This window comes from Apteryx rowi, unplaced genomic scaffold, assembly GCF_003343035.1.
Source record: "Apteryx rowi isolate R43461 unplaced genomic scaffold, aptRow1 scaffold_264, whole genome shotgun sequence".
NCBI lineage: Eukaryota > Metazoa > Chordata > Aves > Apterygiformes > Apterygidae > Apteryx > Apteryx rowi.
In genome coordinates, this window is record NW_020449019.1 from 586,130 (window position 1) to 598,817 (window position 12,688).

The 12,688-nt window shown below is 45.5% G+C and overlaps 1 protein-coding gene across 1 annotated transcript in view; it reads left to right on the forward strand.

The window, feature by feature from the left end:
- Positions 1 to 12,688, forward strand: part of NRG2 (neuregulin 2) — a 171,702-nt gene that overhangs the window by 103,068 nt on the left and 55,946 nt on the right. The window contains exon 2 of the mRNA XM_026067884.1: positions 3,018 to 3,189. Within this exon, the coding sequence (XP_025923669.1) occupies positions 3,018 to 3,189 (172 nt within the window). The remainder of the gene's footprint in view (positions 1 to 3,017; positions 3,190 to 12,688) is intronic.

Genomic DNA, 12,688 nt, shown 5'->3' on the forward strand with positions numbered 1-12,688 from the left:
TGTAGCTCTTTTTGCAGATGCAGTCCAAAATATTTCTGGACTGGATTTGCCTTTAACTGGCTTGTCTGATTCAACAGGGGAATTACAGTCCATTAAGTGTGGCTTGCAAGCTGAATGCATGCTCTAAGTTCCTTTCCTTACTGAAGTAAGGCAGCCAAAGATAGGCAATTTGGGAAGGAAACATGTTCTCCTCCCTTTTTCCAGGCGAGACTCTCTTTGCTGGAGGGGTGCAATGGAGGCCCCTGCCCCGTGTGATTCTTACAGCAGTGTCAGCTCTGTCTCTGCCAAGCCTGCTGTAAGTCACTCTGTCCCTGCCTATTTATTAACATGGTGTGAGTTATCACTGGTGGCTGAGAACACACCAAAGTGGAAGAGAGGCCTGCATGGGGCTGGATGAAATATGGTTCACAGAGGTGGCGGTACTGGGGAAGAGAGATCTCTTGGGAGGTTTCTTGCTTTTCCTTGGCCCTGTCCTTCAGTGATTTCAAGGTGTCTGGGCTTTGGACAGCTCTTTCCAGCATTTTCTGTGGAGAGGGGCAGGGCTGACAGATCTTTCTCCCAGGCCATGCTGCCTGCTTCATACTGCTGCAGAGTACAAACCTACAAATAATATGAAGCACATGCACCAATGCCAAGGTCGGGACCTTGCTGGTATTTAAGGGATATGTATACTGTTGAAATGGTACAGAATGACCTTAGTGTACAATAGAAGCTAACCCACATACATTCACAAAGAATAAATATTTGACAGAGTCTATTTTTCTATTCCCCCAAATGACTGCTGTAAAAGCAAGGTCCTGTTTGCCTTCCAGGCTCTCTGTGCATGGTGTTCTGAGAAGAGATGAGCTCTCTTCTCTGTTCATTGCCTTCCTGCTCTTTTGGGTGACCCATTGCCAAGCAAGGATCAGGAATATTTGCTTTGCTAAACCCAGAGCACCCTGGATTTTCACAAACCTCCTAAAATTTAGGATAAACTGAAGACATTTTTGTTCTGGAGTCTCTTGCTCTGTGACAAGGCACAGTGACCTGAGAAACAGTACAAGCCTTCAGTGCACAGCCTGAAGTGATTGTCAGTAGGTGTCTAATTTTTGTGCTGTCCATGCCCCACTACCACATGTCCAGCCATGCCCATCCTGGGAATGGGCACAGGTTTCTAGTGAACCTGTAGCAGGCATGGGTGTGCAGAAATTACAATAGGCAAAAATATTTGGTGTGATTTGTTCTCTCTTCCTTAGTGTACTAAACATATTTCCTTTGCACTTCTGGATCTTGATGGCTTCTGTGCCTGGACGTCAGTGTAGCTGTGTAGCTTAGAGCCAGATGAAGGTCGGGGGTGCTGAGGACCAGATCTGCCATGTTACCGTCTCAGGCACTGCTGAGCACTTCTCATCTCATGATCATAGAAGTCTCTGGGTTTTCCATTCAGTCACTGCTAGCTTTGCCCAGCTAATTCCTATTACCCTGAACTGTTTCATTTCTGTCCATGTTTATAGTTTTTTGATTAAGAACAATTTAGCTTTTGATCCCCTCACACATAAAACAAAGGAATACAAGAATTGTCAGAGTTTCCTGCCAAGTGAGCATATGCCTGATGATTGCTTGTGTAAGATCACCTTCAGTGAAAACAGTCTTTAAATAAAACCAACCTACGATTATTTAGCTTGGCAAGAAGAATGAGAGGAGAAATACAAAGGTCTATAACATAGTGATTGCACTAATGAAACCCATCCGGTTCCTCCTCCTTTTATTGCTGTCCCATATCACAAGATCAGAATGCACTAAGCAATGAAAAGACAACCAGTGCATATTAGGCAGAGGAAATACTTTATCTGTAACACATCTTAGACAAGTGGAAACCATTATTACCAATATTCTTAAAACAAAATCTGGAACTTACTATTTTCTTTTTTAAGGTTAGATCTGATAATGAAAAGGGGAACAGGAAGAATGCAGATCTGTCAGCTGAAAGAAAAATTGCAAGCCTGATAATCTTTGCATGCCAGGTATATTAGAAAGCCTGGCAGGGATTGATAAGCAGCCTCTCTCTCTCCTGCCTGATGTTCCAGGTGCATGGTAAAATCGTCTCTCTGAAACATCCGGAAAAAGTCACCTGCAATGTTTCAGACTGGAAGGACTGATGACCTGACTGTCATTGGTGTTCCTAAGACCTCTTTAAAGGGCTTTATTCTTTCACGTTTCTAACTGTGACCCAAAGAATTGCTGTCCCTCCTTCCTCATCCTTTACACATGTAGGTTTTCATTTCAGCCTCTCTGGGTGGCCGTCACTTTGCTGCTGACGCTGTCACACTGAATGACCTTCTGTCTTAGCAGCTTTTCCTCCCTGAGGATGTTTCAGTCCTCTCGGCAGCGTGGGGTGGTATAGAGTGAGTGCCTGGCTTGTATAGGCAGGCACAGGAGCATCCACAGCGCACATAGCTGGAAGGAGAGGGAAGGACTTCCCGTGGCCCGTCTCTTCTCCCTCTGTAGCGAAATGCTCTGGCTGTGATTGGTGGGGGCTGTGGGATTGGCAGCATGTCCATCAGCAGTGACAGAGGTAAAGGAGATGCTGGTAATCATAGGCAGCAGTAACAGGATGGAGAGAAAATTAATCTCCAGAGAGCTTGAGCTCCAGCAGCCCTGGCTCCAGCCTGACTTGAGAGAGTTGGAGAGCAGAGCAAACCTCTGCTTTAGCAGGAGATGCATAGGGCCTGCCTGCGCAAGGGGAGCCGCTGAGCAGTCAAGCCTGGCTATGTGAAGCAGATAAAAGAGCAAGCCAGACCCTGGGGGCTCCCTCCTTTCCCTGCTCAGATGTTTCTGACTCTGTGCTCCTTCCCTGCCTGTGCTGGTAAGACCTGGGGTAGCTGAGCAGACCCACTCTCACTGTTGCCCAGCATTTGCTTGACAGTGGAGACAGCCCACACATATTTTTCAAGGGAGTAGGCTCGGCGGGCTCAAATTGCCTGTGCACAGCCTCTGAAAGAGGCAGGTTTCACATTGTCTGGTTTCTCTCTTTGTAGCTGTCCCTCCCAAACTGAAGAAACTGAAGAGCCCAAATGTTCACGTTGGTGAAAAGATTTCACTGAAATGTGAGGCGACTGCTGGCAACCCTCAGCCCTCCTACAAATGGTTTAAAGATGGCAAGGAGTTGAAGAAGAGCAAAGATATCCGAATCAAATATGGGAATGGCAAGTAAGTATGCTACATAGAGAGCATGGATAACTGCTAACTAATGCTGAATGCCTGGGTACTGGGAGGCATTGCCCACAAAGTTCCCATGTCACTAGAGGTGGTGCTGTGCTTTCTGAGTCACTGCTAAACTCTCCTGAAATGCTTTCTTGAAGTCACAGGACAAAAGCAGGCTATTTAGCATGCTCAGGAGACTGGGAGAGATTCAGGCACTGTTTCTCCAGAGCTGCCAAACCCAGTTTCCCATACAGTGGGTGGACAGAGAGGAGCAAGGAGGGCCCAGGACAGACATCAAGTTTGTAGGATGGGACTTCCCTCATTTAACAGATATCATTAGATTGCACCTGTAATATATGGTGCATCCTGGGGAGCTACTTCAGTCTCTGTGCTTTAGAGACAACATCTCCACCTTCTTTAGTGAAATGGTTTGCTGTAGAAAAATGGTTTAGAAAGTTAGGTGTATCAATAAACTGTTGTCCATTTGGGAAGCTCCATGACTAGGCCCCACAGCAGGCCATAACTGGAAGTGGCAACTTATCTGAGATGGCAAGTAAATGAAAGTATTCAAAGGAAAATATTTTCCTTGATGTTTTTTTCATGTATAATGCTGCAAAATCAAACAACTAACCAGGGAGTGGGATATAGCTGCAAAGATCTTACCAGAGACAGGAACCAGGGAAGAGAGGATCTCACTGGAAATTGATTTAAAATGATCCATGCTGATATTTTTCAAGACCAAATACTTACATATGTTATACTCTAAAATTATTACACAATTGTGACTATGCTTAAATTCATATATCTTCACCTAGCCAGTAAGAAAAACAGCTTACAACTGTCTGTTACCCTGGCAATCTTAAAACTAATTCTTTGCTAACATATGTTATGGCTGAGTGTGTGAAAAAAAGCTCATCTCTTCTCGTTATGGAGAATGGAGTCGGTTTTCATTTCAACGTCACCCTCAACATGGTTATCCTCCTTTGTAATAAGTGCAGAAAGATTAGTGGCAGTGACAAGGCAGAGAGGTTGTCAGTAGAAAGTTTAGGCTAAAAACATCAGCAGAGCCATGGTGATTGAATTGTAGCTAGTGGATGCTGTTTGCTCGGGAAAGGCTGTCTGGGCTCACAGACAACGGAGGGAGGACAGAAACATGTCTACCTCTTTGCTTTGTTCTCCAAAGTATCTCTGCGGCCCTTGTTAATATCATGGCTCCTAGTCTGACTTGGTTCTGCTTTGCCGATGAGGATTTGAAGCAAGGATGCCCTGAAGGAGGTATCTGTATCACCTGCTGCAGCCCAGTATGGAAAACCTGCAGAACCATCCTGCACAGATGCTGCATTGCTGTAAACAGGCAGCGTATGGGCCCCCAAGTTCGCTACCACTGGGGTCTCTGCAAGACGCCTTATGGCGTTGTCTCTCTCGGATCCAGAAAGCAATTAGCCACGACTCAAGCACCCAGGAAACCTCCCTGGGGAGGGATCCCAGCTCTTGCCAGCAGCTCCTCTTGTAGCATTGCTCTGCTATGCTCCCTGAGCTCACAGGCTCTTTCTTGCCTCTGGGGCACCTTCTGTCCAATATTAAGCTGTAACTGTATGTCATCCCACCCACAGCGTGGGTGGGATGGAGAAGGGACACACAATCCCTGGAGCAGGGACACAAACATATGGAAGAAGGTTGATCCTCTTTCCACAGGACACTGCTGTCAAGTCATAATTTTGCATTTACTAGTTTCCATGGCAACATGTTGGCTCACAGCCCACCAATTACAGGCCAAAAACATGTTGTGTGCTAGAAGTGCTTCCTGCTGGCAAAATAAGTCCAAGGATAAACACTTTAAAGAAAACTGAGCACCTGCCTCCTCTGATGTCTGAGGCCCTCTCAGCAGCAAAGGTGCTAGCCCCAAAATGTCCCCTGTTGGTCTGCCTCCCAGAATCACTTCCCATTCCTGCCTCAGCTCTCTAGTTCTGTTAAAACATACCATTAAGCAGGCAGGTTGCCTGTACAGAGCAGAGGCCTGGCCACTGAGGCTGGGCTCAAGCAGCTGTCCAGCCAGTCCCTTGCCCTGAGATGATAAGCCTTTGCCCATTGTTGAGCAGACCGTAGTGCAGAACCACTTCTCCAGACAGATCTGGATGAGTAATGGTCCATATGTACCCAGTCCGGATTCTTAGCTTTAGGCTCTCCACAGAGTTTGCTAGGTCTCACTACTTGAAAATACCTTGAGGGCAGAGTGCTTGCTGTGATCTGAACTGCCTCCTTCTGGACTTGGCTACACGCAAAAAGGCAGATTAAAAATTCCTCTGTGCTAATGCAGGCTGAGGGTCGAGGGAACAACTTTGCGTATCTCTGTTAAACAGCTAGCAGGGCTGTTACTGGAGGAACTCCAGCAAATTATGAGAGGACTCCAGCGAAGGAGAGGCATCCTAAACTATTAAGCTTAGGAAGAAGGTCTTACTAGATGATGATTAATTCAAGAGTAACAGGGTTTATGTACCTGGCTTCACTTAGAGATAACATTAATCTCCAGATAATCCTCTGTTCTGAATGAAGTGAGGTTTCCAAAGGGCTAGAACTGAGGCAGTGTATTGGCAAGGGACTTTCACTGGGAAAACACACCTGGGAAAAAGCATCACAGACTGTACAGCACCTGCTTAGGTGCACAGGATCATTTCTTTAAAAGTTTGATCCAAAGACATATTAGAGTTGCCTGCTGGAGCCAGCCAGAATGGGCCCTGCCAGGATGTGGAGGTGCTGTCCATAGTGATTCCCTTGGTCCTGTCAGTCTTCAGCAAAGCTGGGCACAGGTCTGAATCCAGCTCTTGGTTTGCAGCCCTGCAGTCCTTAGGCAAAATGGAGAACATTAGGATGGGGGACAAAAAGCATGCAGCTGCCAGCTGTGACTCTACTGCTCTATGCCTCAGTTTCTTTCCTGTAGAACGGAGAGTGCCCTGTATATTTAAAAAAACTTGAAATCTCTGGCTAAAAAGGATGAATGAAGCCCCTTTTTGCCCTGATGTGACTAATATTTTTATCTGATCCCGTTGGACTTCCTAGAATTGGAGATCTCTTTGAAATTAAGAGAAGCGTATGTTATAGGGAAGAGAGGATCAGGTAAGTGCATATCAGCTCTTCAGCTTTTCCATCAATCACATTTCCTCTTTTTTCAAACTTACCTGCACAACTTCCCATACAAGGCAAGGCAGTCATTTTTTCAAAGAGTATTTGCTGGAGGGAGGGGAAAAATTCTGATTCCTCCTTTCTGAACTGCATGTTCCCTCTGTAATTAGGAACAGGCTGGGGCAAGCCGGACTTGTGCAGAAAGGAAACTTCTCTTTAAGGTGGAAGAAATTATTGGCTGGACTTTTATCTCCTGCTTAATTTAAATAAAACACAGTTGTTGGAGACCTAGAGAACTTACCTGGAAAGAAATATAAACAGTAGTGAAAGCACAGTGAAGCGAGCAACTCTCCCTCTCAGCTGCCAGAGAGATACTGTTTTTTTGCTGAGTGCATCTGAGTTCTGATCTGGGCTGCTGGGTCCCAGCAAGTTACAGATGAGTTTTGAATCTCTGACTGTCCTGGCAAATAGTCGAATGACAACTATGGAGAGAGTCAGGGAGTTTCCATTTGCTGAAGTGTAGGGAACCTACCCTGCCGTAGGTTGTTACTTGTTCAGTGCTCAACCCTTAGACATGTAGATTGTCAATTGAAGTCTGAGGGGGTCCAAGGGCCTGGTGGTCTCCTAGCTGTGGCTGTCTTTACAGCCTCTTCTCTTTGTATGTTTCCTAACCAAGGGAGATCGCTGGGATGATGAAGTAGGCATATCATTAGATTGGAAAGGGTTGGCAGTTCAGTTTGGGACAGGCTGACCATATAACCTCCCTTGGGAATACTGCCCTACTTTCAGTATCACCAGGAATCCCTATTGTTAGCCAGTAAGTGGAGCCAAGGGATGTCCTCCTCTCCTTTTTCTGTACAGTAGTCCCTCAGGCAATGCCAGCTGGGACAGATTCATTGCTGGGGTCTTCCTTGCAGAGCTCCCTGCTGTAGATTATTCCCCACCCACAATGAATGGGGCTATGGTCTTCCTTGTACACTCACTGCTTTGGAATGAAGGCAAAAAATAATAATGCCAAAGCAGCAGGGGAAAGAGAATGCCAATAAAGATAAATGATTTCCTAATTAAGCCTGGAGACAAGGAGGGGCAGAGGACTGTTGAAGCCTTGTGGGAGCCAGAGTGAACCCAAGCAGGCTATACCACCACTCTGGCAGGGGTCTTCAGGCTGACATTTTTAAACAAAGAAAAAAGCTCATTTGACAATGGATCTTGCAAGACCAATTCCAGATGCCTTGAAGCTCAGACTCTTCTCAAGCACCGGTGTTGTTATAATCACCAGGGGAGCTTCTGTCTTGCTAACTCTCACAATGTCATTATAAGACTCCGATATCTGGGGTTTGGTTTTAGCTGCCGAAGGCACTTTTTTGGAGGGGGGGTGTGGAAGACAGCATCTCCTTTGTTTGTCTATTTGTTTTTAAGGAGATGATGGACATCATTTTGGCCAATGCACCTGGGAGTGAACCAGGGAACTTGAGAACTGAAAGCACAAGCAGTTGGATCTTGAGCTAGAACCACCCACAAAGCTTGCAAGTTGGGGCTCCTTAGAGATTCAGGAATGGGCATTTGATGAAACACAACTGAGTTACAGTGGCTAACAAGTTATGGCCAGATACTAAGCTGCTTTAACTGATGGTGCGTGCAAACTTAGCCATGGAAGGAAGTTTATATGCCTAAAATTTTGTTTGTTTTTTTCAGTGGTGTTAGCTGGTCAAATAAAAGATATTTCCTCTCCCTATAGACCTTAGCCCACCGCAGTTGCAAAATGTCACAGATTAGCTTGAAGCACTCTTGTTGAGACATGAGCTAAAATCACATTCATTACAGTTTAACTGAAAATGCTTTACCTAGCACTTAGGGGAGGAGGGCTGGGGCCAGGGCTGAGATGTGCAGTCAGTTCATCCGGGACAGTGCATTGCATACTTACAGTCAAAATTTTACCAAGTCCCTCTACATTTCATGGATCAGGTACAAGCAAGGATCTGTAACATACACTCACCAATTGCAGAAAAAAAGACTCAGGAAAAAAAGAATGATTTGAATTGCATCCCAAAGACTTCACACTCAGAAAAGAGCCTCAGAACTGTAACTGAATCACTTGCACAACCCTGTGTAATAATATGATGATACCTTTTGCAGAGGTTTTGGAGGATGGCTGTCTGCCCTCCTGTAGGTGTCAAGCCTTTCCCATGACCTTATGTATCTTTTCACACAAATGCTTTTCCCTAATCTGAATATTTGCAGCCTGGCTCTGCTCATCTCCATTCCAGTGCTGCTCCACACAGGTTCCTCACAGCCAACTGCTTTTAGCAAGGTGCCTCCCTTTCTTCCTCCCCTGATTCTTTTTAAACTTGGTTTTGCTTTCAAGGTCCTTCCCAGCCTTCTTCACCCCTTCTCTCAATATCTGAAGTTTTGTTCCTACCTCTGATTTGCCCATCCTATCAGCTTCCATCTGATATGGAATATATCATGATATAGCTTCCATCTTTATTTAAATCATCTACTTTTTGGGACAGAGTGGTATCTTTTCCACATTGGGTACTGCGAGGCCCCTTGCTCTGGGAAGGATCCTGACATGCTTCTGTGAGATATAGTAAACAGGGACAGAACCTGCACTGAGCCTACCTCAGAATACTGCTCCAGGGTCTTCATTTTTTCAAAGGTATTCAAATCCTGGCATTGGGATTTGAGCAAAATCCTTCAAAACATTCATGGGATGGATCAATAGCCTTGAATTCCAGGAGAAGTAACACAAGAGAACCTGCTCTGATAACAGGTCTGTGCATCAGCCTGAAACCCAAAACTCAGCCATTGCACATTTATTGATTTCACACCCTGGCAGCTGCCACAGACTTCTCATGCACAGAGGGCAGCAGCACGTGGAGGTTTGACTCTCAACAGACAGGCCACAAAGTCCACCCTGGGGAATGGTGTGTGGTTGCCTTACACTGCCTCTGTCGCTCCATAGCTTCTCATCACAGGAATATCCATGACAATTCCTAGTTGCAGCCAAGGGCAGAATTTGAGAATGAAGGGGGGGTTGCACAAGTGACCCTGCTCTTTGGAACGTACTTATCGATCTTTTCCCCTTTTGCTGATGCTGCCTGACCCAGGACTCTAGCTCTTGCTCTCGGACCAGCGTCAGTGTCAGCTCTGCAGAGTGAGGACTGGTCGAGTCTTCCTTTTAAAATCAGCCTGTCCCAAGACTGGGCACAGAGAGAGAACAGCACTGCTGAGCAAATCTGCTTTTCAGGTTAGAACAGTACTTTAATGTGGGGGGACAGGGGTAGGAGAGAGCAGGCAGAGGGGGTCAGGGGATGCTTGATCCTGTCACGGGCACCCACAAGGACATTAGCTGTCTCCCATGCCTGCTTCTCCTACTGTCCCAGCAGATCAAACATTGAATGGGGCAGATGATGGTGTAAGGGGAGGAGAAACGAGGACTTCGCCCACACAGCAGGGATGGTGACTGAACTGAAAAATCTGAACCTTCTTATTCTTTCCTCTGTTATTTGATTGCTTTGATTGAGAGGTTCTTTTTTCTTTTCTTTCTTTCCCATTTGCTGTTTATGTAGCTAATCATGAGCTAACCAGCTCATGCCCTAGAATTCATAGCAGCCAAAGCAGGGCCATGCAGCTGTGTGTTGTTCTTAAGCACTGCAAGACATTGCCAGTTTGCCCAGTTCTGTTGTGTTGCTCTTTAACTGAAGAGTAGGGAAGAGTCTGGGGTGGTTCCTGTCTCACTGTATGGGGAGAGGATGGTCCTGGCTGCCACTTTCCCCCTTCCTAGCAGAGGTGCTTTCCCATGGCCAGCCTCACTCTGTGCTTCACATTGCAATGGTCTCTTCTGCTTAATTTATCCCACTGCATTCTAGGGAAGGGGAATGTGTTCTCCAAGGCCCAGTCACTGAAAGCCCCTGCTCCAAGTGATGGAGCTGCTTGATCTCTGACAGTTGTCAGATAATACTTGACTGTAAACTAAACAACTGGCTATTCTGAATCTTCATCATTAACCTGCTCTCTCAGGACAAACTAATCATCATGCAGAGTGCCAGTACAACCCATAGGCACCAATTAAATCTTTGGCGGGAGTGTAAACATTACACATGCTGCAGTGCTGGCCGTTCTGCTCTCTGCAATATTGGTGTTGGCTCTCTGTTCAAACATAGAGGAATGGAGTTAATATGTAACCACAGCAGTTTATTCAGTGTGTCCTTTGCAAGGGTCATGTTTAGGAATTTCCTTTTCCTAGGATCTCAGGTGTGTTTAATATATACAATGATCTTCATAGCCAATTTAGGGGGGGGGCATATGGTCTAGTCTTCAAATTCTCTTCTTTAGCTAATTCCTTGATTTCTTTATTCTTTACATATTAGCTACCCTATTTTTAGAAGGCTAATAAAATATTACAGTAGTAATAATCCTAGACTTATTTTTGTCTTGAAAGATGCTGAAATAGTTGAGCTCACAGAGGGATCACTGACGACTCAGTGAAATGGAGGTATCTCTGAGGCAGTGAGTGGCAGCTGCTTTCCTGCTCACCCACTCTGAGATGAATGGCTTTGAGAGGAGATGATGTGGTGAGAAGGTCCTATTTCCATTTGGAGGTAGGAAGAGGAGAAAAATTACTCTGATTTGACCAAAGTGCTGATGGAAACATCAGTCCTTGTCATGAAAAGTTCCTCCTGGGCTGAGATGAAGTGCCTGTTTCTTTCCTCTGGCTATACAGGAGGCCTCAGGGCCTGAACTTAGATTTAGACATCTAATTTTGAGATGCCTAAATTATGGCGGATGAGGCCACCCTTCTGGGCCAGAATATGCCAGGATCTTTGTGTAGGTCTTGTCCCTCTTTTCCCATTGTAGTCCAGAGACTGGCACTCCAGAGGATGATTTACTCATCACTACAAACTGTACTCTGAGGAACTCTTTCTCTTGGCTGAAAAGGTATTTTGGGGGAGCCTCTTCTGGCAAGGCTGAAGGTCTCCTTGTGAATCCTATCCCTAAGAGTTTGCAGACAGCATATTCACCATGGCTTACTTCTCCACTGGCACCACAGGAGACAATTAGTGCGTGGCTAAGTCATATGGGCTGAGGGTCAGAAAATACAATGAGGCAGATTTTCCCCTGGAGTAAAGAAATGTCAACAGAGTTGCACGACAGTGAAATAATGGGATCTGTCAGTGACCCTGGCCTTTCACTGAACAAACAGCCTGGGGCAGTGCCTTCCTCCAGAAGAATGGCATTGTCTGACAGCCAGGCACCCTTGTGAATGCACAAGGCAGGTCTTTCCCAGGGGTTCGTGTCCCAAAGAAATGTGCTGCCCAGAAGAGCAACAGGGGACCTGATACAAAACTCTTGTGCTCGACATAATTCCCCATAATGCTACTGCTTGATATTACTTTAAAAGCATACCTCAGTGCTTAAATGAACATAATATCTGCCCTTGGGGACAGCAGGAGGAATAAATTGAAATATCGATTTCCTAATCAGTTTTAAAGTATTTTAGATGCACTTCACAGAATGACACAGAATGGTTGAGGTTGGAAGGCACCTCTGGAGATCATCTAGTCCAACACACCTGCTCAAGCAGGGTCACCTAGAGCACGTTGTACAGGATCATGTCCAGGCAGGTTTTGAGTATCTCCAGAGAAGGAGACTCCACAGCCTCTCTGGGCAACCTGTGCCAGGGCTCTGTCACCCTCACAGTGAAGAAGTTTTTCCTCATATTCAGATGGAACTTCCTGTGTTTCAGTTTGTGCCTGTTGCCTCTTGTCCTGTCTCTGGGCACCACTGAAAACAGTCTGGCCCAGTCCTCTTGATACCCTCCCTTAAGATATTTGCATACATTGATAAGATCCCCTCTCAGTCTTCTTTTCTCCAGGCTAAACTTCAAGGTAGTAATATAGAACCAGAGGTAGACTGGTCATCTTTCTCTTTGCAACACATGGATTAGGCAAAGTCTAATCTCTGTTAGATCTGTCAGTTCTTCTAGTGCACAGGCATTGTCTCTGTGAATTAAAAGGTGCACAACTAATGCTGTGAAACAAGGTATTTGTCTGGCTGTTTCAATGCTATCTGGAATAGGGAAATTCCCATTACTGTGGCTATGCTCTGCATCAAAATTCATCTTCCTCTGTATCCTTCATCTGTCTCCTCCAAGTCCATTACCTGACATTATACAGCACAGCAGTGAGACCAGGAGGAACTACATTGATCTGGGAATGGTGTATGAAAAGCAAGAAAAAAACTCTCGATTTTTCAAGGGGTTCTTGCTAAAAAAAGCTAGGAGAATTTCACAAACTGTGATAGAAAATAAAAACAAGCTGTTTTGACAGTGTGACAGTCTTGTGCATTAAAACAGAATAAGCCTCTTTGGTTTCACCTTGAC